The 20,912-nt window shown below is 36.1% G+C and overlaps 1 protein-coding gene across 7 annotated transcripts in view; it reads right to left on the bottom strand.

Annotated features, from left to right (window-relative positions):
* Positions 1-19,549: 19,549 nt before the first annotated feature.
* The window catches only part of CTNNA3 (catenin alpha 3), a 1,849,311-nt gene continuing 1,847,948 nt past the window's right edge, over positions 19,550-20,912 (bottom strand). For all 7 annotated transcript variants that reach the window (XM_077125140.1, XM_077125141.1, XM_077125149.1 and 4 more), the window contains one exon: positions 19,550-19,887. In XM_077125140.1, the coding sequence (XP_076981255.1) occupies positions 19,600-19,887 (288 nt within the window). In that variant the 3' untranslated portion in view covers positions 19,550-19,599. The remainder of the gene's footprint in view (positions 19,888-20,912) is intronic.

Raw genomic sequence — 20,912 nt, 5'->3', positions numbered from 1 at the left:
GAATAAGGCTAAAGAATGGGGAGTAGTTGTTTAATATGTGCAGAATATTCAAAAAGGGTGAACTTAAAAGTTTGGAAATAGACAAAGGTGGAAGTAGCATGTTATTATGAGAATAATTAACAGTTTGAATGATGTGTAAGTGAGGTAGAAAGGGGGAATTCAAAGTCATGTATGTCACCAGAAGTATAAGTTGGAGGTTGAAAATGAGAAGTATAACATGATGAATCTTGTGGTAGACAATGTCCATAATTAATGTAGAAATATTGAAAAAGCTCTTTCATGAACTAGAGCATATGCATGACGCTATTATAAGGAGATAACAATAGAGGGTTATATGGGAAAGATGCACCCATCATAAATGATGGACTATAGCTAACATTTTAATTTTTATATACTATTCCATCAACAGTAACAAATATATCACATCAATATTAATGGTCAACATTGTGGGGGGATAAGGAGTTGTGTTACTTTGCTAGCTTCTGTGATGTGATATACCAGAACTGGAACAGCTTTAATAAATGGGAATTTAATAAATTACAAGCTTACAGTTCTAAGGAAGTGAAAGTGTCCAAACTAAGGCATCCAGGGAAAGACACCTTAAGTCAAGGAAGGCCGATGCGTCTCCAACCTCTGTCACCGGGGAAGGTACACTGGTCCATTGCGCCTGGGCTCCATTGCTTTCAGCCTCTGTTCCTGAGGAGGTTCCTCACTTTACTTCTCCAGGGCTGCCTTTCATCTCTTGGCTTCCCTGGGCTCTCTCCATGTTCTGGCTTGCTTAACTTCTTATGGCAACCTCTGCTGGGCTCCAAGAATCTCCAAACATCTGTGTCTTTGTTCTCCACATGTCCACATCTGTGTCAGCTCGCTATAAAGTTTCTGTCTGCTCTGAGGCTTCTGTAGTTTCTCTAGGTTCTGTCCTTTCTGGCTCTCTCTCCAAAATGTTTCCTTTTTTTAAAGGAGTCCAGTAAGCTAATCAAGAACTACGTGGAATGGGTAAAGTCATATCTAATCAAATTTAATATCTACAACTGGGTGTGTCACATCTCCCTAAAGACAATCTAATGAAAAGTATCCAACCTATAGTACTGAATCAGGATTAAAAGAAATGACTGGCACCACAAGTTTGAATCAGGATTGAAACATGGCTTTTCTCAGGTACATAATATTTTCAAACTGGCACAGGAGTATAGGAGGATTAGGGTTTTCTTTTTCACTTTAATTTATTTTCTGGGGTAATGAAAATGTCTTAAATTTGATCACAGGCTGTATGCACAACTATGTGATGATACTATGAACCAGTGATTGTATACTTAAGATGGTTTCTGTTTTAGTTTACTAAAGCTGCCAGAATGTAATACATCAGAAATTGAATGGCTTTTACAAGGGGATTCATTATATTAAAAGTTTAAAGTCTTAAGGCCAGAAAAATACCTAAATTAAAGCTTTGAGGAAAAGATATCTTAGCTCAAGAAAGGCTGATGTCTGTCACATGGGAAGGCACATGGCTGATGTCTGCTGGTCCTTGTTCTCAATTCCATTGCTTCCAGCTTCTGATTCTAGTGATTTCCTCTCTAAGCATCTGTGGGCCTCCAATTAGCTTGTCCAGGACACAACTCTGGGTTCTGGCTTCCTTAGCATCTCAAGAGAAGGAACATGGAGACATCTGCTGGGCTCTGCCCATGTCTAGGCATCTGCCCTTTTAGCACACCAAGAATCTCCAACTATCCATGTCTCTGTCAGCTCTGAAGGAATTGTTCTCCAAGAGTCTGCATCTGAGTGTCTCTAAAACGCTCCCCCTTTTAAAGGACTGTAGTAAACTTATCAAGACTCACCTTGAGTGACTGGAGTCACATCTCCATCCTATCAAAAGGTCACACCCACAATTGGGCACACTATATCTCCATAGAGATAATCTAGTCAAAAGTTTCTGCCCTACAATATTGAATCAGGATTAAAAGAAATGGCTGCCCAATCAAGATTAGATCAGGATTAAAACATGGCTTTTCTGGGGTACATAATAGTTTCAAACAAGTACAGTTTCTATGCTGTGTGAAAACACCTCAATAAAATTGTGTTAAAATAAAAGAAAGCTCTTTGTCTAAATTATTTCTAAAACTCTCCATCCTTTACCCACTCACTGACTACCCCAACCCCACAACCATTCTGTTCTCCAAAGTCAAGTTTGCCAATCAGAACTTCTATTGAATTGCTAAATATCAGGATTACAGTTTATTCCATAAAGAGAAGTTTGCTGCACAGATAAATATAAGGACAAATAACTTGGCATGCTTATTTTTTCCTACATGTTAAGCATTTCTAAGAAAGTTTCCAGATGGTGTTACTAACATGTTTTGTGTGTGTCCTGGGATCTTATCCTGTGCTTTCACCATTCTGCAAGTTTGCAGAGGCCAACCTGCACATTTGTATCTGAGACAAAAAACTGCCAAAAAAAAATTTACAGTTAGGAGAAAACTGACTCCAACTGTTATCTTTGCTAACCTCTTTTATCCACAACCTATGGGTTTTAAACATAGTTTCATTAAAAATAGTCAAATCATAGTGGAGTCTCACGCTTTTGTTGTCACCTTATTTGCTTATACTGTGGGTCTGTATGAACTAAGAAGTCACCTCACCTCCTTTTTATCACAACACCTTAATGTAGTTAAGATGCTAATAATTATTCAACACCTTTTTTTCTTTTTTTCCTTGGGCAGGCACCAGAAATCAAACCTGGGTCTCCGGCATGGCAGGCTAGAGAACTCTGCCTGCTGAGCCACTGTGGCCCACCCATTCAATATACTTTTTTTTTTTTTTTTTTTTTTTTTTTTTTTTTTTTAAGAGAGAGGGAGGAAAGGAAGGAAAGACAGAGAAGGAAGGAAGGATGGAAGGAAGGGAAACATTTTTAAACGTTTTCTTGTTTTATTATATTTTGTTTGTTTGTTTGTTTTTTACATGGGCTGGGGCCGGGAATCGAACCGGGGTCCTCCGGCACGGCAGGCAAGCACTCTTGCCCGCTGAGCCACCGCGGCCCGCCCCATTCAATATACTTTTGAGAAGTACAAGGTCTGCACTTAATACTGTACTACTTGCTGATGATAAAAATGCTTAGAATGTAGTTGTGAAGACAGATATATAAATAATTTCAATCTACAAAATGTAAGTTTGAGATGCTGCTCTAGTTTGCAAGCTTCTGGAATATGATATACCAGAACAGAACAGCTTTTAAAAAGAGGAATTAATTAAGTTGCAAGTTTACAGTTCTAAGACTATGGAAATGTCCCAATTAAAGCAAGTCTATAAAAATGTCAAAATTAAGGCAGCAACAAGAGGTTACCTTCACTCAAGAAAGGCCGATGAAGTTCAGGGTTTTTCTCTCAACTGGAAAGGCACTTAGCGAACACAGCAATGTCTGCTAGCTTTCTCTCCTGGCTTCTTTTTTCATGAAGTTCCCCCAGGGGCATTTTCCTTCTCCATTTTCAAAGTTCTCTAGCTGCACGGGCTCTTGTTTTTCTTGTCGCCCTGTCGCTTTAAGGTTTTTCCAAAACTGCTCCCACTTAAAGGGCTCCAGTAAGCAACTCCGCCTTCAATGGGTGGAGATACATCTCCATAGAAATCATCTAACCATAACTTATCTCCCACAGTTGGGTGGGTCGCATCTCTGTGGAGATAAACTAATCAGGTTTCCAACCTACAGTACTGAATAGGAATTGAAAGAAATGGCTGCCTCCACAAGATGGACCAGGTTTAAAATATGGCTTTTCTAGGGTCCATAATCCTTTCAAATTGGCACAGAGGCCATGATATCAGAAATGGGGAAATTTGTCAGCTGTTTTATTCTTGAGGATTACCAAATATAAGATCCTAGAACAAGCTTAGAAACCAGTGGGAGCAGGGTAAATAATACTAACATGGTGCTAGGAATTAGGCAATTACTGGGAGCAGTTCACTGCTTCCTGCCTTTCTGTGAAGGGCACAGAGCAGTGGAGAACCATTTCCCCCTGCCTAACAGCCATCAACAACATGAATGAATTCTCCTCTAATATAACAAGAAAACAGGGTGCTTCAACCTCCACCTGGATTTTCCTTTAATGTTCTCTTTTGTCCACCCTTTTCCAGACCCTCCTTTAAGGTCAGCTGTGAAACTTTCCCTCACTGTTACAAGTTTATTTAACCTTTTCCTTCTACAAATCCTAATAGTTTTTCTTTTCTTTCTTTCTTTTTTTTTTTTTTTTTTTTTAAGGTTTGAGCCCTCTGTTACGAAATTTCACATTTTATTATATAGGCTCTATAACTGAAAATACATTTCATTAGTCCCCACACTCCAACTCATAATACATCTCAATACCCTCTCCTTTTTAAAAGAGAATATAATGTATACCTCTCCAAGACTCTTTCATATTGATCTTTTCTGAATGCTGAAAAGCAGTCTTCAATGATGTATTCCTGGTTTTGGGTTCTTGCTGCCTTGTTGGTTATTCCTTCCAACACCACACTAGCCCTAGGAGAATATTGATGCCCCCCTTTTTTTTTCCTCCACATGGGCAAGAACTATATACTCCCCCTTGTTATCTCATCAAAAGAAAGGCATTGTTTCCTATTACATATGTTCTCCAGGAAATGAGAAGGGGAAATCGATAATAGCAGTAACAAAAAGTTAAACAGAATACAACCATTGCGTTTCCACATTGTATATTTGAGTTTATAAAAAGCAGAAATAGATTGTTCTCAATGAGCCAAACACTCTAGAGCCCCTCCTTCTTGATCTCTTTCTTGCCCTCTGTTGCAGTCCTAAGAAACTTTCAGTGAATTTTAGGTCTTTAAGTTCTGATCCATAAGACTGTTTCTCAGTGGTTATCAAACTGGTGAACACAGTATCACTGGGAATTACTTAAAAATGAAAATTCTTCTGTAGAATATCCATAGATCTTTTAGAGAGGGAACAGTGGGGCAGATCTTAATGATTAGGGGAAATGATGAAAAATCTCATTTTAAAAATTTGTGGTTAAGTTAATCTATTTGGGGAAAAAAGTTCTGTAGTTAATATTTGACTAGACGAAGGGGAAAGTAGACAGCTGCAAAAATCACTAATTAGTTAAACTCTTCAAATGTTTAGCAAGTTTTTCTTTAATTCTTCTCATAGTATCTACTTCTCATTTTGTATTGTAAGATGCATCTTATAAAGCTGTCTTTTTAACATCAAAATAACTACTTTGAAAATATATCCAAAAAAGAAAAAAAATCCTTTATTTTTCTTACTGCTTTCCTCTCTGTTCCTTAAAAAAAACGTTATTGACAGTTGGCTTGCTCTCTATCAGGGCAAAGGTATAAAAATTTGTGATTTTTTCAATGGAAGCAGCTGATTATAGATAACATTATTTTCAGAAAATATGTCCATTGTTGTCTATTGAAACATTAACCAACAAAGCAGTTGTTCTGAAAAGAAACCTCCAGAATAAAGCTGGTATGTTCATTTCCAAAGTATTCAAAATTTGTTTTTTCAAGTTAAAACTTCATCATCATTACAGATGATTAGCTACTGGGGTAGGGACAATGGAGTGGAGAGCATCTCTAACTTTCGAAATCTACATTTCTGACTATATAGGCTAATGCCTACTTGGTTATTACCGTTGTAATAAATATTATGATGATGGAAAAACGACAACTGGCAAAATACAGGGTAAGCTCTTTGGGTCACTAAATGAGAAGATAAAAAAAGTGATTGCAATTCCTCCCAATATCTTTCTGTGACTATCAATCAGTACCACTTTACTGTGACCCATCTTGAAAATTTTCAGTGGTAACTCAACACCAGTCCACTTACTAGATCTCAATGTTTCCATTCATGAAATGGAAATAGCCATAGCCACCTTACTGGGCTTGGTATTTTTGTATTCTGTTAAGAGAGAGGCCCTAGTTTCCAGCAAACCAGCCCAACTGAAACTACCAGTAGACCCTGAGGAAGGTGTCTCTTTGCTGCAGTTCAGGTATATGATTGCAGGAGTTCCATAGTGGAAGTCATGTGGAGAGGTCCTGGAAGGTGGGCAAACTATGTCAGAACGGAACCTCTTTAAAGGCCTCATAATTGAATAGACGCTGAGAAGACTCTCAGTATACATTAGTTCTGAACTCATCCCTTCCATTTTCCTATAATTAATTATTAGTTCCCCACTTTTAACTATTTAAGATGATATTAGTATTGTGTTATAGGCATGGTACAACTTTGAGAAAAAAATCTATTCTTAACTATCTAACTAGATTGGTGCAATCCTCCATTTTTTAATGTCCTTCTACAACTTCTTCAGTAACAACTTTCTCTCTCTTACTCAGATACATTTTAAATCATCAGAATTCCTCATATTGGGGTGAAAGTGTGCTTCCTCTTATTCTGTTATCAGTGCTGACAGTGAAGAAATTTCATTACAGTTTTCTAAGCCAGAATTTCAAAGTGGATCTCTTGCCCTTAGTTAATGATGAAATAAGTACTTCTCTCCCTTTAAGTGCCCTCCTGGCCAGCAGGGATTCTGTAACAGGAAGCCACACCTGTGAGAGCACTGGTCTCTCTTTTGTAGTCTCCACTTGTGTGAAAAACATTATTACTTTGCCTTCCAAGATGCTTCTTTCAAAAATGAACAAACTTAATTTCTTTCATCTTTCCTCTCGGGCTTTCTTTTCCATGCCTTTTCATTTTCTTTTCATATGAGAAGCCCAGAAATGAAAGTACCACAGTAACATAGACCCATGACTGAACAAATTTAAATCCTATAAATGTACTATATATATATATATATAATATATATGTTAATATATTATTGTAATTAATATATGCAAATGTTATAACATTAATATATATATACTAGTATGTCCTGTCCATACCTCAATGATATATGGAAAAATAATTTTAAAATGCTATTTTTATTTCCTCTCAGATCATTTGAACTCAGAAAATTTTATTTTCTGTTTATAAATCTGCATTATTTTTCCCTAACCAAAAATACCATGTTATATTGTTAATCTCTTGCAAAAGAACAAGATTGTTTGCTTCTGCCTTTGCTACCTTTCTATGTGTTATCCAATGATTTATTTACTGTGCAAACACAGATCAGAGAAAGACAGTCCTCATTAAGATCTGTTAGCTCTACAAAAGTATAATTAAACAAAAACATCCTTGGTAACAATGGAAGTGAGGAGAAGAAATAAAAATTTATTACCCTGTTAAGTGCCAGTACTCCCTAAGGAAGACTAAGCAAGTTCTTCCTGGCCAACCAATGGTCAATGCTATTTTGAATCTTCCGTATTTATGTATCGCCCTAGTACCTATAAATAAATTGAGAGATTTGAAGGCTTGATTTGTGTGTAATTATGTAGAATAAAGTATAATAATTCTCTAAATCTTATTTCTAGCTCTATGTAAGCAGGTGATGATGGAGGATAAATTTAAAATTGTTTTCCTACACACTCTTCCACCAACACAGACCTGCAGCCCTGAGACATCCTTAGCTCCTTTCCAAGCTGATATTTTACCTATCTTCAAATGCCTTAAATAATACCTTAAAAACTGTATAGACACATATTAAATATATAGGCAATTTACTGGTGGTATTCTCTAAAAAGTAGAGGAGGATAAGGAGTGTATGAGTTGGCGGATACGAGGGGTGGTAGTTGAGTCAGACTCAGAAGGAATTTTTGCTTTTTAGTTCAGATATTTCAAGATTGTTTTAATATTTTATAGGGAGACTGTATCATGGTGTGATTTTGAATAATTATTTTTGAATAACAAGACAACTTCTAAAAACCATTAACAATCTTAAATAGCTCAAAAGATCTCTATGATTTGATTAAAATTTGTACTCAAATAACAGTATCCCATTAATTCTAGATGTTCACATTTTACCTTCTCTAGTATACTTTACATACATTGAAAACCAAACAGAAAAAATAACTTGCATGTACCTGAATTTCCCAAAATGTCCAACAGTGAGAATCACAGTCCTGGAAGTATCAGGAAGCAAAATTGTCATATATGCCATGTCAATTTAATGACCAGAAAGAAAAAGATAAAAACTCTGGTGACATCATTTGAATATTTGAACTATTTATATTAGCATTTGGCTTAATTTCAGAACTGGGTCAGGCAAATTCACATTTTTAATCTCAGGGTATACAGCTTTCTTTAAAAAATATTCCTTGGTATTTAAAATATTACCTAATAAAAATGATTTTTTTTACTATTTCCACACCATTTAACTGAGAGCCATGCCCATACAACATCAAAACACTCAACAAATTGCTGCCTTTAACTAATAATGTTCCCTTGCTCAGCACTCGCTCAGCAGGTGCTCCATAGAACGCTGATGGCATCCAATGGCCAAATAAATGATTTGCAGCATTTTAGCTGCTCAGTAACAGGACCTTCCCTCAGGTGGTATCATCTTTTTCAATGTAGTAGAGAAATGCAGCAAGGTTCATCATTTCTCTCTCTTTGAGACCCTTTCTTCATTTGGATTTCAGGACACCAGGAATTCCTGTTTTCTATTTTTCTCACTGGCCATCAATTTTATTGTTTAGTTTCTGCTTATTTCCACAGCATCTAAAGGTAGAAGACTGAAGGCTGAACATTTTCTGTCTACACTTACTTCTTGTTGAATGCTGTATTACCAGCATCTTAGAATAGCACATGACAAACAGTAGGCAATCAATCAGCATTTACTGAAGGACAGAATGAATGAGTGAACATATGAAAGAATATATTTGGTCAATTCTCTCTTGTGTGTTCCTGGTAGAATATGTCACATGAAGGGAGGAGGAGCCAAAAGAGAAGACCAAAACCACATCTCAAAACTGGTTCTGATGTGGAAAATACTTGTACCCTAACAACCTCTCCAGAAAGCTCTTGGTTCTTGGTACATTTTGCTCCTGAGATAAAGACCAACATTGATGTATCAGAGTGATACAGCCTGCGCCTGACTGCCAGAGAGGATGGATAAGCAAGTGTCTGTTATCTCTCTCTTTAGAAGAAGACAGGATTTTTTCCCTATATCAAACAAGACTTCCAAAGTGGGGAAAACCCAAACATTAAAAACGGTTCAGACCCTGGATAATGAAAGTGAATGGAAATGCTGACACACAAACAGAGAGATAAGCAGCTGATCTGAAAAGAAAAAAAAAAAATCAGTTGGAGAAATGAGTAATATTAAGAGATGGCAATATAATAGTTTAAATTGGTTTGGGGAGTATTGGTACCAGAGGCCAGGAAGATATATACTGTAGAACTGAAGATATACATTGCAAAAAAAAGCACGGGCTTTGGAACCTGAGAACTGAATTCCAATCCTTGCTTTGACATTTACTAGCTGTGTGATATTACTCAAGTTCATCTAAGAAACTCAGTAAATTAGAGATAATGATATTACTGTAAAGATCACATAAGGTGATCCATGTAAAGGGCCTGTGATACTGTCTAGCATATGGTAGATGCTCAACAAACATTACTGACTCACTTAGTCCCCACAAACTCCTAGGGTTAGTAGCAATGAGGAAGTCAGTACAAAGCTTCCCATGCTATGCCTTCCAATGTCCCGAATTTCTCAGGAGGTAATGACTGTGAAAGAAACAATAAAAGTATAACAAAAATAACATTAAAGGAAGGCCTTGATATTGATAAGGGATAGACTCCTCTGGAACCTGGCTGGGTTATCTCATGCCCTTTAGCTGGTTTTGGTTTTCTCTCAGCCAAAGTGCTGAAGACAGACTAACCCTTCAACAATCTTACTGAGAAAGTCGGTCCTTCAGCATATACTCTTTGGCTTTCCTCTGCATCACCATCTTTTTTTTTTCCTAAGATTTAGATCCAGATTCCCAGCCAGCCTCAAATTTTTCTTTCCTTTGAATCCTTTCTGGAAGGAAATAAAGAAAGCAGACTCTCTAAAGGTAACTGAAGTGACAAAGCATTAGGAATGACAAAAAGACTATATCAGGTGCCCAAATACAATTATATCTTGGTAAATGTGCATCAGTCTTGGGTGAGGCAATAAAAATTATAAGTGCTAAGGATTGCTCGACCTTCCTAAAGGCATTCTAATTAAAATAATTGTAAAATAATTTGAGCCAAAGTAAAACACAAATGCAGGTGGATGTTTTCTAGGTTGCAGACTACATCTATAGCTCTCTGTCTTCTATCTATCCGCTTGCTCCCAGGGCAACATAGAGAAGATTGGAGGCCCAAAGTCAAGGTCTTCAGTCTTGATCTCAAGCAGCTTCACATTTTATCTGTTATTCATACTGAGATTATACAAGATAGCGTTTGAAAACAGGGCAATGGCTAGAATTAAAAGGAAAGTCTAGATTGTGATATTCTCATGCAGATTTTCAGACCTTTCTCACCAGATTATAAACCAGAACCACATTTTTAAATTTCTAAAGCATTTCCACATATACTCTTTCATATGATCCTCTCAAATACCTAATGAGGAAAGAATTCCACTTTGGTATCTGTGATCTGATCATTTTGATTCAACAGAACAAACCTGTATAATCTTTTTGGAAGCTATAAGAGAGTATTAGTATTTCTTTCATAATCAGTGGTTGGTTTTTAATATGTCCTAATAGACTCATTCCACCTGGAAAAGAATGGATTTGGAATTGAGAAAATCACAGAGCTCTAAAATAAAAACGTTTTAGAGAATCACCAAGGCCTCAACCATCACCATATTTCTCATTAGTAAATCCCACTGGAATTCTTTTTTCATTATAAAGTTGTAATCCACAGCTTAAATATGTTGTGGTAAACAGAAGTACTTCCATAGCTCTTCTGCTTCCATTCCTTCTCTATCACATCTTCCGGTACATCTGAGAAGAATTAGAGGATCTGATATTAGAGAATCTAATGGTAAATCAGGAATCTGTGTTTTCTTCTTATGTCTTGATGGACTAGGAAAAGCATGTCTTTAAACACAGCCATTTCATTTTCAGTTTTACCAATTATTTAGAAGTGTCATTTATATACAGATTCTGCAGCTACAACAGTGTAAATGAAACTTAATTTAATCCATTTGTTCATTTGCTCAATAAACATTCAGTGGACACTTTAAATGCCTGCCTTTACTGTAGGTAAGTAATTCTGAAACTCAGCTGTAGATACCCAGAAACATCCAAAGACTTTCTCTGAAGCAGAATAAAAAGGAACAAAGAAAGAAAGAGGACCTCTGTTAGTTCTCTGTCCACAACTGCTTTGAATCAATGACTGCAAAGATTATATTACCAAGAATTTGTATAGGGCTGTATACAGAAGGACAGTCCACTTTTTGTCCCTTGGGATTTGGCCTGTGTGGTGCTTCATCCATTGCTAGAAAATTATTTTTTTCACTGTGAGAAAGAGGAACATCCAGATGTCACCTGCACACCTAACTTTCTGTCATCCCCAACTAGAAAGTAGTAAGAATGCAGGAAAGGTAGAAGGGAGGGAATACTCCCTTCCTGTGGAGCTAAAAGTAGCAGATCCCTGCCTCCAGATCCATGCCTCCAGGCTCTCTCTATGACCTTCAGGGACAAAGAGCAATTTGGTATAATCCTGAGTGTGATCTATTCAATCCAAACTCCTCCCCTTGCCAGTTCCCTTGGCTTTGACACCCCCAGTTGCCTTCATGGGAACTCCTTTTTTTGCCCTTGTACTTTAAGAGAACCTCTCTTCCTTTCCAAAAACAGGAGATTTCAGACAGGCTAGGAAGCCAGAGATCGTGACAATGAAAGACAGCAGTGTTTCTCTTTCAAGCCACAGGATATTGGACATGCAGTGGTCGTATCTCGGAGCTACTGCTCCTGGATGGAATGTTTAATGGTGTTACCCAGGAAATGTCAGGGCCTCAGCTCAGCCTCCAGGCAGGAACAGACGCTTCTTGCCAAGAGTGCTTTTAGTTCCACTTCCACCCCCAGCGCGCGAGCATGACAAATTGATCAAGACAAAGAGAATGCTCCTGTTAGAACAAATAGGGGCTCCTGGGGCCCAGGAGAGACCGATGCAGACAGGCAACCTCATGCTGGCATTTTCATTAACACAGAGGCGGCCAGCATCTGGAAGAAATGAATGATGGGAAGAATGGTCTTTCATAGGAATTAAGCTATAAAGACTCTATACTTACACACTGCCTTTTGAGAAAGTGTGGAAATAGACTGAGACTTAGCAATTAGCTGTCCGAAGCAATGAGGGCCCTAAAGAGAGAAAATGATGTTTCAGGGCAGACAACAGCACGCCAACTGAAAGAGGATCCAGACTATTCCCACGGAATTCACACTGCAGAAGAGTTGCCATCAGCCTACACATGAAAGGGTAAGACAGATGTTTATAACAGACCAATATTCAGATGCAGAAATCCTGGTAGAATCAATGGCATTCAAAGTTAAAAGCCTTCGGCTCTTGTTGTAAAAAACTAAACTCACTTAACCTCATACTCCTTGTTGCTTTTATGCATACAGTCATTTGTAATGTTTCCTCCTGAACTGTAATATATATAAGTGAAGGAAAATGGGAATGGATAACACCTAGAAACACATGGTTAGACAACTCAGCAAACTCATATAAAACTCTTTATTTTTTGTCTTACCCAAGACACACACCACAAACCATATACACCAAAAGCATAACCAATCCTTATACTTTTATTGCTTTAAAATATATGGTTTAATTATCAGTTGAGAAAATTCTTAATACAGAGTGATATAAGCAAAGAGTGAAAATAAAATCAGATAATACTATGTAACATCAAAACAAATCCAGTGTTACATACATAAAGTAATTCAATTGAGAGCACAATGATATTCATTGATTCAGTTAAGTACAAAAGGCATGCAGAATCTCAAACACAAGGTATTTATAATGCTTCTACGTCAATGTCATTGGTGTATTAAAGAGTTATTTCTTTTCCTGGATAAATAATTCATTTTTATTGATTGGTGAAATTGACTTTAAGGGTAAATAAAAACCAGAAAAATCCAAAAGTGCTTTGCTGAAACTATCTATAGCCAAACAATAAAACCACTTTGAATTGGCCATGACAGTAATAGGTGATTCACTCAGCTCTACTCTGCCTTCTGCACAGTGGGGTGAGATATACAAACAAGATGGCCTGAAATACCTCAAATGCCACAAAACTTAAGCTCTCAAGATACTGTTGCAACTAGCCTATTATCATCAATTGCTTACTTTTATTTCATCCTTGACTGTCTTAACTTAAATCTGCCTTCATCCTGATAATAATGTGCATATTATCTTTAGGGATGTCACTAGGTTTAAGTTGTCAAAGTTGTTGCTTGTACAAGTACAAAAATAAGTGATTCTGTGGTTGTTTGCAAAGTCACTAAGGAACTATAAAAGCATAAACAAAATGGAAAGCAGGGCATCTGGAAAATCTTTCACTGGAAGCTTTAATTCATATTTAATTACTCAACTTGCCCAAGCAAATTTTGTTTTAAGCCCCAACTATTAGGTACTAAATTGGGCATAACATATGCCTACTTCTGTTTTCAGGGACTTGTTAGTCACGGATATGGAGGAGAAATGATTATGCTGTCATTTAGATCCAAGGAAATTTTCTTTGGAGGTAACATATCACATTAGAAAAAAATTCAAAACTAATAAGAAGCATAGCCAAGTCTGCAAGACAATTGCTGAAATTCTCACATTTATGTCCCTATGGACACATCGCATACCAACCCATGTGATTAGAGAGCTGTAATAGTATAAGCTTTTACAAGCAATGGAACATAATCTCTACAGTCCTTTTTAAAATTAATTTTATGTTTAAAGCCTCAGGAAGGTGGAAGGTTCTGCTTAACTGAGAGTATGAGCTTATATCTTGGACCTACTCCTTTAATTTATTAATAAACACTCTAGTCCAAATCTGATGTTTGAGCCCAAGTCAAGAAAGCCCAACAGACTAATCTGACTCCAAGTGGATACCAGGAGTTCAGATGATTTTCAAAAGAGAAAAACTGATGCGACATGCCGAGGGTCGGCCTAGGACTGTATAACATAAGGCAGTCTGAATAGAAAAGCAAGGTATCTGGAGACTTTTAAACTACTGATATAACTATTGAAAGGGAACTGTGACATGTTTAAAGACATGATACAGAACAATAAGACCAAATAACCAGATGTAAAATAAGCATCTTTCGTGAAAATGCCAAGAAGAAAAAACTTTAGAACCAGAAAATACCTCATTTGAAATGAAAATATAGGGTTACTCTGCCAATACCACTTAATCGGCTTTTATACATGCCCTGCGTTGAAAATATTTTTAGAGATGATTGTTAAAAATCTGAGCTTTTCTCAAAGAGAATTTCCTTCTTGAAAGTTTGCTTTTCCTACAGATGGGGCCAGGCACCCTCATAACTGCCAGGTACTCAAGGATAAAAACCTTAAATAAATGCATTCACAGTGTGAGGAAGCATCTGCAGCTCTGCCATGAGAAAATTCAGCAAATCACTTGACTTTCTGAGAGAGGGAGGCTATCCAGCAACATGGGCAAAGGAGGAATCCAGCCTTCAGATGGCTCTAGAACAACCAAGTGAAATGAAAGATGAAGATAATCAGTAGTCAGGCAAATACTGTGCACATTTGTGACCTCCTTAAAGAAGGAAACATAGGTTTCCTGTAGTTTGGATCAGTTTGGAATATAGAAGAAGTTTAGCCTATTTTAATAAGCTATAGCTAGTGTTTTCCTGAGAAACATAACTGTAAATACACATTAGCAGTGAAAGAGGAAAGAAATGTTTTTTACCAACTAACATTGAAGATGAGACAGATCAACCATTCCCATTGAAGCTTGTTTCCCTCATGGTAATGAAAGTAATTTGGTTAGGGTATATGATCTCATTTCGAGTCACATAGATAAAATATTTACTCCTCATATTCCTGATACCCTATATTCAGTTAAGAGGTGAAAATGTGAAATCATTATTATGAACCTGTTTTTTTTCTGCTTTTAATTTTGTAGGATTTGAATGAACAATCAAAAAAAATTTAAACAGGAAGCCAACCAACATCTGAAATATGTATTTCATTTTCCACTGACAAATTTAATCCCAATTTCCAGGAAGTTTGGATAGTTAGTGTTGTGGTAAAAATGTAGACTCAGGAGTATAGCAATTATATTTTAAAGCCAGTGAAAGTTGAACAAAATTCTTACCCTATTTAAGTTTCCTCCTCTATGGAATGAAGCTCCTCAAACCTATCCCATAGGGTTATTGAGATGATTAAATTAAGTATTAGCATTTAATGCAGAGCTGCCCCTGAGGTCAAGGCTAATTATTTATTACCTTGTGTATTCTAAGAAACTGGATAGTGTCAAGAACATCACAGTTGCTCAATAAACAGTTGTTGGATATATGAATGTCTGATTATGCTGATTGCTTTAATATTGGGGAGATTTTCAACCATACACATTAATGCAATAGCCTGCAAAACAATTGCATTTGTTTCTCATCCTGCAAACAAATTACTAAATTATCTTCAAAAGTAATTTAGTTAATTCTTTCCCTTCATTATAACTTCACCCAGATCACCAAAGACAACTTCCTACAATATTATTCTTAAAATCCTCCTCATGGGGAAGATGCCCAATCTTCATAGAAACCGAAACTCTTCCTCCCTCTGACTATAAAGGTATGTCTGCTCCCAGAACCACCATCTTATTCCCTCTCCTACCTCTGGCACTTTCTTACACATATCCCCTTACAACTTCTCTGCTTTTACTTATTTTTTCTTCAACTTACTGATCTCATTTTGAAAGTCAGTCCCAGTATTTCATCTCTATAAACCAATGGGGACTACTGGATACCACAACGCAGCCACGAAACATCTTTATCCCAGGTTGGACATAAGGAAGTAAGTGCCCTCAGCCCCATAGACCGTCTATTCCCTGTGGGTGGGATTCTGGTAAAGTTGGGCTCAATTTGGAGATGCTTCTCCTAATCAGCATTATTTTTTTTCGAAATGCTCAACAATGGATCTTGTCTACTCTGGTTGGGGCAGGGGCAATCACATGTAAAATGGCTAATTTTGTAAAAAAGTGTGTTTCTTGTTCAGATGAGTTGGATAAAAATGGCAAAAGATCTTATTTAAAATTGTAATTTTCTTCTCTCTGATTTCTAGAGGTCTTAGTTGTGTTAACACCTTCTTTTATTAGGCCATTCTCATTTGTATATACTTGATTTTAATAACATCTATGCTTTATTTCATATTTAGACCCAAAGGACCAAAATGAAAACTCTTAAACTACTTTGAATGTAGATATTTTCTTCATCAGACCTGGCTTGTTTATTTGGTGGTAATATGCAAAGTACTAATACTAAAGATATGCTAATGGCATAGAAAGAGAGTCATGGAGAAACAAATGCTATAGAGTTTTCAGTGAAATATGTTATTTCTTGGTATTGAAAACAACATTTCAGATTGTAATAATTTTCCAAGTTTAATTACAAATAATTAAAAAAAATAATATGAAAGTTAAAATTGCTTTAACTGGATGCCCTAAACTTTCTGATTAAGTAAAACAGAAGTATATCTATCTGACAATGCAAACAGAAAAATGGCCATGTGATTCCTAAGTATGCAGTATGCAGACTGCTTTAGCAAAAGACAGGCTGACAAAAGAAAGTACAGTTTTCATCCCACTTGGGATTCTGGTGCCTGCTTTCCTGACCTAGAGAATTACTTGCATTGATACTGAAACAAGCTAGTGATTCTGCAATGGGTTCACAGAGACTGTGTTACTCTCAACAGAAAAATCTTAAATCTCATTCTACAACTCTGCAGAAATTTTTAGTCACAGGAGTCACAACCTATAGAACGAAAATGTGCATTTGAAACCAAAAAGGATTAAAATGTTTTGGGGAAGAGAAAGAACTAAGGTATAATGCTGTTTGAAAGGTAAAGAAAAAAAAAAAAACTAAACTAAAACTAAAACTCAAACTCTGCAGAATGTATGAATCAATTTATACGTACAGGATTGATGGAGGATGGAAGACAGATTTTTGGTGTATGGAATAGGAGTTAAGGACATTATTTGGGATAATTGATTGAGAAGGTCAGGCCTGACTGCATCATTCTGGTAGGAATCTCTGAGCAGATAATAGGAGGATACTGAGCCCAGAGGTGGAACAGATAAGTTCATCTTAAAATTGAAGGTGTAGGAAGTCACTGGAGACACCTTTTCTGCTGTCAGGCATTAGTTTTCTCAGCCATTCATTATTAAATTTGAGGAACACTTTTTAGTGGATTTGAAGGCCCATAATAGACACAATTTCAATTTCCTGTTGTACTATAACTTAGAAACTGACCCACGTCAAATTTGGTGCGTCAAGAATGCCAGACTGCAAAAATGGGCCTCTCCACATAATTCTGGGAACCCTTACTTATCCTTTATATGGAAGGAATTTTATGGCATACATATATGTTAAATTGATACTGGTAAAGATTTTCAAAGGTCAGACTGCAGGCTTATGAATACAAAGAATATTACCTATTTTCTAATATATTCATTTTGCACTCATGTCTTAAGATAAACACAAAGGGAAAATTAACAGATTAATTTAGAAATTTAGTGTTGGAGCTTTCTCCTGACTCATTCATTAAGCTGTACCCAGAAACCCCATTAGGAAGAAACAAATATTTTAATCCAATAATTTCCACTTTTGATAAATAAAACGGAGAGATTGATATTTCTCACCTTGCATGTTTGATGAAAAAATCCCAGTTTTCCTAATTAGGAAGAATCTTTGTATTATGGTTTAATGGATATTTTTTTGAGAAATCTTTCTGATTCCTGCTGAATCTTTGACAATGATGCTGGTGCCTAACCAGGAATGGAATGGTCCTTGAAGGTGGTGTAAAACACAAATTAACATAAATGGATTTCACTAGAAGACAAAGTGGATTCTGATTAGCAGGTTAAAGCAAATGTATCATTAGAGGAAACATCAATCCCTATGATGCGATTTCTTCAAGAGTCACGTTTATTGATTAGATCCATTTAAATATGATTCAGAATGCAACATTTGTAAATATTTTTGCTGCCCATTTTTCTCATGTATAAGCATTAACAGGTTTCAATCCACCTGAATCTTGGGTAATGCTGCCTTCTGCAGAAATTGACTCAGGTGACAGCTTTATTTCTCTGCTCTATGCATCTTGTGTTTATTGCATCCTTGATGATTATAGCAAATCTCACTCCTGGGACATTTACTGGGTTAAACTTTTTATTAAGTTTTGTTTAACTGTAGTTGCTTGCTTTAAACTAAACTATAAGTTTACTTACATTGGAGAAGAAGCCCTGCTCACATCTCATTTTGGGTAAATAGCCAGTTTTATTTTAAGTGATTAATGTTATTCAGTAATTCTATAATTTCAAGTTGTTCTTGTTCTTTTGGCGAACAATACTGCATTCTAAATTCTGGCCTGAACAAAGCTGGTAAGGGTCAAACAAATATTAGATTTTCTAAATAAGACTCTCATGGTCCTTGAGCATGTGAACTTCAGAGCTGAACAATCAGTAGCTAGGTGATCTTTTAAAGAAAATTCTTTTCTCAACTAAATTATAAACTCACACTTGAACGTTAGAAAGGATGATATCATAGAAGGCACTTTTGCAACCTTTCCAATTAGAACCAAAAATGATGTTAGAATTTTAACATAAGACACTTGCTATTTTGCCTCAATTGTCTAGATTTTCCAGAAATATAGAATCACCTGGACTCCATAATTCCCTTCCACACTTCTTTCTCTTTTTTTAGAATGGACTCTGTCAAGAATCGTTATTGTGGGCCAAACCATAGTGCAAAATAGGGAGGAGCTTATTTTCTTAAGCTCAAAAAACCTAGCAATTTGGAAGAAGGAAATAATGCATTACAATAAAGGGAATTTAATGTTAATTAATAATGATCAATTATCTATTAAATATACCCTTCTTTATATATAACCTTTACAATGTTAATAAAACCCTTTCTTAATAACTGAGGGTGACATTTGAAATCCGATAAGTAGCTTCATTGCTTAAGCTTGGTTAGTTTCTGATGGATGCTAGTCTAATCAGATGACAATGGATACAGATACCTAGAAATCAAAAGTTTCCTTATAGTGGGAATCACATATTGTTGCCACTTTAGATCAGGTAAAGAAAGTATAGATATTAAATGGGCAGATATTTTACAGTCTTTTCTTTCCATTGAAAACCAAGTCTCTGTTTTAATTCAAAATGAAAAGGGTACTTAAACTATTGCAGGAGAAGATGACTCACTTCAGCCTCCTGCGTTTATTGGGTAATGAATAAAATATAATCCCTGTGATGGGAAAGGCTGAATGATGCCTGAAAATTTCATTCATTCAACCAGCATGTATTGGTTACCTAGTAAGTGCTGTCAAATAGAGATGAAAATGACATGGTCCCAAACCTAAGTCGTCTACATTGGTTCAGCTTACAAAATGTTATGTTATTTGTGGGTTAAACTTCAAGCCTTAGTGAACTTAGATAATTAATCAAGCATAAAATTAAAGTGGTAGAGTTAGCCAGGATTTTGTAATAAAGGCATTAGAGTAGAATAGTCGTTTCAGTAGACTTGTCTTCCCCTAAATTCACTCATGACTTGCACTGGGTGTATTTTTTTCTTTGCTGAGCTTCGTCTGACAGCTGCATAAGTTTCCTCTGGCTTCTCCCTTTTTATCAATGGCTTTTTTGCAGGAGCTTTCATTCTCCACATCACAACTGGATACCGGGGCCGTGCAGGACTCTGGATTCGGATGATCTTGGTTGAGGCAATGTAAGACATCTTCACTGTTTGTACTACAGCATTCATTAAATTTTTGGCTGCTTGGATCAGGGAGGTGACACTGTCCAACTGCAGGGAAAAAAAAAGAGTTATTATTCAATAATAGTGTCAGACATTTAAAAGAATTTATTTTACAGAAACTGGGATGGGCCAAGTTTGTTTTTATCTTGGAAACAGTTAACATTTCATCTATTTATGTACAGTGATCTGCATCAATTTATACATCTATTTTAATCATTATCTATTTATGTAATGCATAATCCATACTCCATGTTCTAGGATGATATAATAATTTTTCTCTAGATTTTCAGTGAAATAGAATCTACAAATTCTTCAGTACTCCAATCCATATATAATAACCTCAGGTCCAGATGTCACTGCTCACATAGTAATTGTGTTCCCTATTTCTAGGGATGACACTGAGCTCCTTCTCTAAGTGCCACTACTTCTTCAGTGAGTCACATTATGTATAAGTAAATTTATTAAGAATAAAAACAAAAATTTCTCATCCTCAGGGAATTTTTTTAGTTTAAGATAAATATCATACACACAGGAAGGCATACACATGCATTCATACCCCCTCTTTCACAAATATTTCCGAAACCTAATTCCACCTAAAGGAGTCTCACCTTTAAACACAGCACTTGAACTCGGTATATTTTAATGCAGTATATTAAAATAGAATGAGCCAGGTCTTTACAATCAAATAAAGTTGGAGTTAAATTCCAAGTCTACTATTTGGTAATTTGGGAAATCATTAAACCATTTTTATCCTCACTTACCAAATAGAAACAGTGTTTATTAAAAGTGAAATAATATATGCAAAGAACCTAACAGAATGACTGCCAACTAGTTGACTGTTATTAAATATCATGTCTTTATTTCCTATAAAAACGGACATAATTGCTTAATGATGAAGATGCATGGATGAAATTACCAAAAGAATAATTTTTCTGCATGATCTTCTTTTTAATTATTACATGTTTGAGGTTGCCTGTAAAACCAATATCAGGAAAAATTGGGTGCTATTCCTAGAATCTTGCAAATACCTTAGAGCTAAACCAAGTCAATTCACTTTATACAACTAATGCTTC

Source organism: Tamandua tetradactyla, chromosome 13 (assembly GCF_023851605.1).
Source record: "Tamandua tetradactyla isolate mTamTet1 chromosome 13, mTamTet1.pri, whole genome shotgun sequence".
In the NCBI taxonomy this organism is placed as follows: Eukaryota; Metazoa; Chordata; class Mammalia; order Pilosa; family Myrmecophagidae; genus Tamandua; species Tamandua tetradactyla.
The sequence above is the reverse complement of the archived record's forward strand: the minus strand, read 5'-3'. Positions and strand labels throughout refer to the sequence as shown.